This window comes from Fulmarus glacialis, unplaced genomic scaffold (genome assembly GCF_000690835.1).
Source record: "Fulmarus glacialis isolate BGI_N327 unplaced genomic scaffold, ASM69083v1 scaffold37663, whole genome shotgun sequence".
Lineage (NCBI taxonomy): Eukaryota > Metazoa > Chordata > Aves > Procellariiformes > Procellariidae > Fulmarus > Fulmarus glacialis.
The window spans coordinates 1-2,710 of record NW_009205475.1 but is presented as its reverse complement, the minus strand read 5'-3'; the positions used below and the strand labels follow the sequence as shown (position 1 = coordinate 2,710).

The 2,710-nt window shown below is 47.5% G+C and overlaps 1 protein-coding gene across 1 annotated transcript; it reads right to left on the bottom strand.

The window, feature by feature from the left end:
- Positions 1-3: 3 nt before the first annotated feature.
- On the bottom strand, positions 4-2,707 carry AP4B1 (adaptor-related protein complex 4, beta 1 subunit; the record flags this gene model as incomplete). The annotated part of the gene is made up of 4 exons (XM_009575403.1): positions 4-67; positions 775-1,271; positions 1,955-2,102; positions 2,593-2,707. Coding segments are annotated over 4 exons (824 nt in total), but the record flags the coding sequence as incomplete, so codon positions are not given.
- Positions 2,708-2,710: the final 3 nt, after the last annotated feature.

Genomic DNA, 2,710 nt, shown 5'->3' with positions numbered 1-2,710 from the left:
TGCTGAAGCCCCAGGAGCTCTGTCAGAATCCCCACACACTGTTCTGTGTATGTCCTAGCAATATTGCCTGCAGAGACACCAAAGGACATAAAAGTCAACCTTTCATCAGAGTGAAATAGGAACCATGAGCCCAACTATTCATTGCAAACTCAATTTAAAGAAACAGTCTTTCTCTTTTCCTTTTTGACTACGATTTCTGAAATCAAATGAGCTTGTTCCCCACACAAGGGATACGTTCCTTTCTCTGAAGCCACGCCTCAGAAGAAGTCTGATCTTTTCTTGAACGTAACACGTAAGAAAGGTGTTTTAGCATCCCTGGCTTTCTCCTTAGGAATACTATAGAAACTCACCTATTTTAAAGCTTACAAAAACAAAACTGAAGTGCCCCAAATCACCTTAACTCTGCCCCCATCACAACTCAAAGAACAAGCAGGTATTAGAGCAGCTCCTCCACCCACTACACAGTTTCATTCAACACTCTTAGGCTCATTACTAAGATGAAATGACACAATTTCTTTAGAGCATCTCATCAGAGCATAGACATTATGTGCATCCTGAAACAGTTCAATACTGGGACTTCTGAAAGAATCAGCACAATCGTGGTTTAGAAACACACTCACACAACACATTCCTGGGGAGGCTGGTCTACAGAGGTCTGTACTGCTTCAGCGCAAATCAGTTATTTGGCATTTGCCCAGGTATATGTCAGCAGAGAAAGGACCACCTTAAAGGTCTAGGTCTGCAGCTGCTCCTGAGGCAAGACACAGCTCTTACCTATGGCAAAGATCGCCCCTTGGGCAAGCTCTACCGATACATCAGTGCAATAGCCCTTCAGTTCCTCCAGCACTTGCTGTACGTTTTCATCATTCACCAGCTCACACAACACCTCCATCTTCTGGCATTTGATGTAGTGGGGCTCTGAATACGAACAGAAGAACTTTTTGTAGTGGCTGCTAAAATGGCCAGGAAGGCTACCAAGGATCTGACGCACATGGCACAGCGCAGTGAAGCAGAGCTCCCTGCTCTCAGAAGTGCAGGCAGACAGCAGCGGTCCCTTCACTCTCACCAGAACATCTGCCTGCACATGTGGGTACTCCCTGGCCAGCACTAGGAAAAGTTTGGTGGCTGCCATCACAACGCTGGGGCTGCTGCTTTTGAGATAGCTGTCCAGTAGGTTGAGTATGTCAAAGAGTTCCTCCTCACTGCGGGGTCTGTAACGCAGAAGGAAGGTAAGCACCTCGCTTTGCCCCCACTGATCCAGATCAGCCATCCTGCCAAGAGAATAAACAGTTTGCAGGAATCAAGAAGCACAAGATCTGCGCTGTGCAGAGCAGAGGCCTTAGCCTCCGAGTTTCTTACAGTCTCTGTTCCAAACTAAATGCTATGCTTCAGAAGTAGATACCAAAGTTTTATCTCAAGAGAATTGACCAGTTTATGTACATAGGCTTCACCCAGTATCAGTCATATGCACTTTTGCTAGTGCTCTAAGCCAGACAACAACATTGACAAGAACCCTGGGCAGAGCAATACCCCTCTTTTGCCAGATCATATAGAATTACCTGCAGAGAAGTTAATTTCTTCAAGCAATGGCTAAGTTATATATCTTTCAATGGATTGGGAGAGACATACTAGAACATACCTGTCCCACAAATATATCATGTATACTGTCATCCCCCAAAAAAAACCTTAACCACATTAACTTACAATTCCAAAACAAACCACCAGCTGAAGCAAAGACTCCCTGGAAAAGCAGGGCATCTCACGTTTCTCTTAAGATCTTAGCATAAAAGTAATTTGGTTTCTCTTATGATGAGCACCTCCATCTTTGCATGCCTAATCCTTCTCTTCGAGTTCTGACAGGAGCCCAGAAATACCTTACCTGCTTTGCCAGCATGCAAAACACAAGAGCAAGAATGAAGCTTCCAGCACCGTCTTAATATCAATGAAAACAAACCTGTTGAGGAGATGATGGGCAATGGGTTTGTTGATGACAACTCCTCCCTCCTTCTTCAAGATCTCTTCTAAGGCCCTCAGACAATTCACGACTACAATAGGATCCTGATCACGAAGCAAACTGTATAGCTCATTCACCAACGCACCATCTGCAAAGAAGCGCAGGTCTCTGTATCAAATTCTGTTGACACGCTGCAATTTAATCACCGTCTATAAGCATTTATCACAAACAAAAGATACTGGCAGAAGCAGTCAACAAAACTTCCAGCTCTACAGTAACACCTGCCCTTGGCACAACTTTTCCCTGAAGGTCTGCGGACGTGAGAATGGCACCTGGCTGACCAGAGACTGGGAAAACCCTGTAAAAGCAGGTACCACTGTAAAAGGGGCAGTCTGATGTGGAACCTCGCAGTGCCTGATGTTCCATTAACGATTCGATACACAGCGACAGCCCACTTACCTTCCTCTCTCTCCCTCTTTCTGCCTTGCAGCCACGACAACCCAGAGGCAGCGCAGCCAACCTGGGACAAACTGCAGGCCTGAATACGCTTTCAGCAGCTGTGTGCCCCCGACTCCACGCGCCACCATCTCCTCCCCGGCGTGCACTGCACCACCGACGGCCCAGCGCGGCCGGCTTACCCACTTCGGAGTCCCCCTGCAGCTTCAGCATCTTGGCACAGCCGAGCACGGCCGCCCTGCGCACGTAGGAGGCCTTGTCCCGCAGGCCGCTGAGGAGGGGCTGCTGCAGGTACTCCTG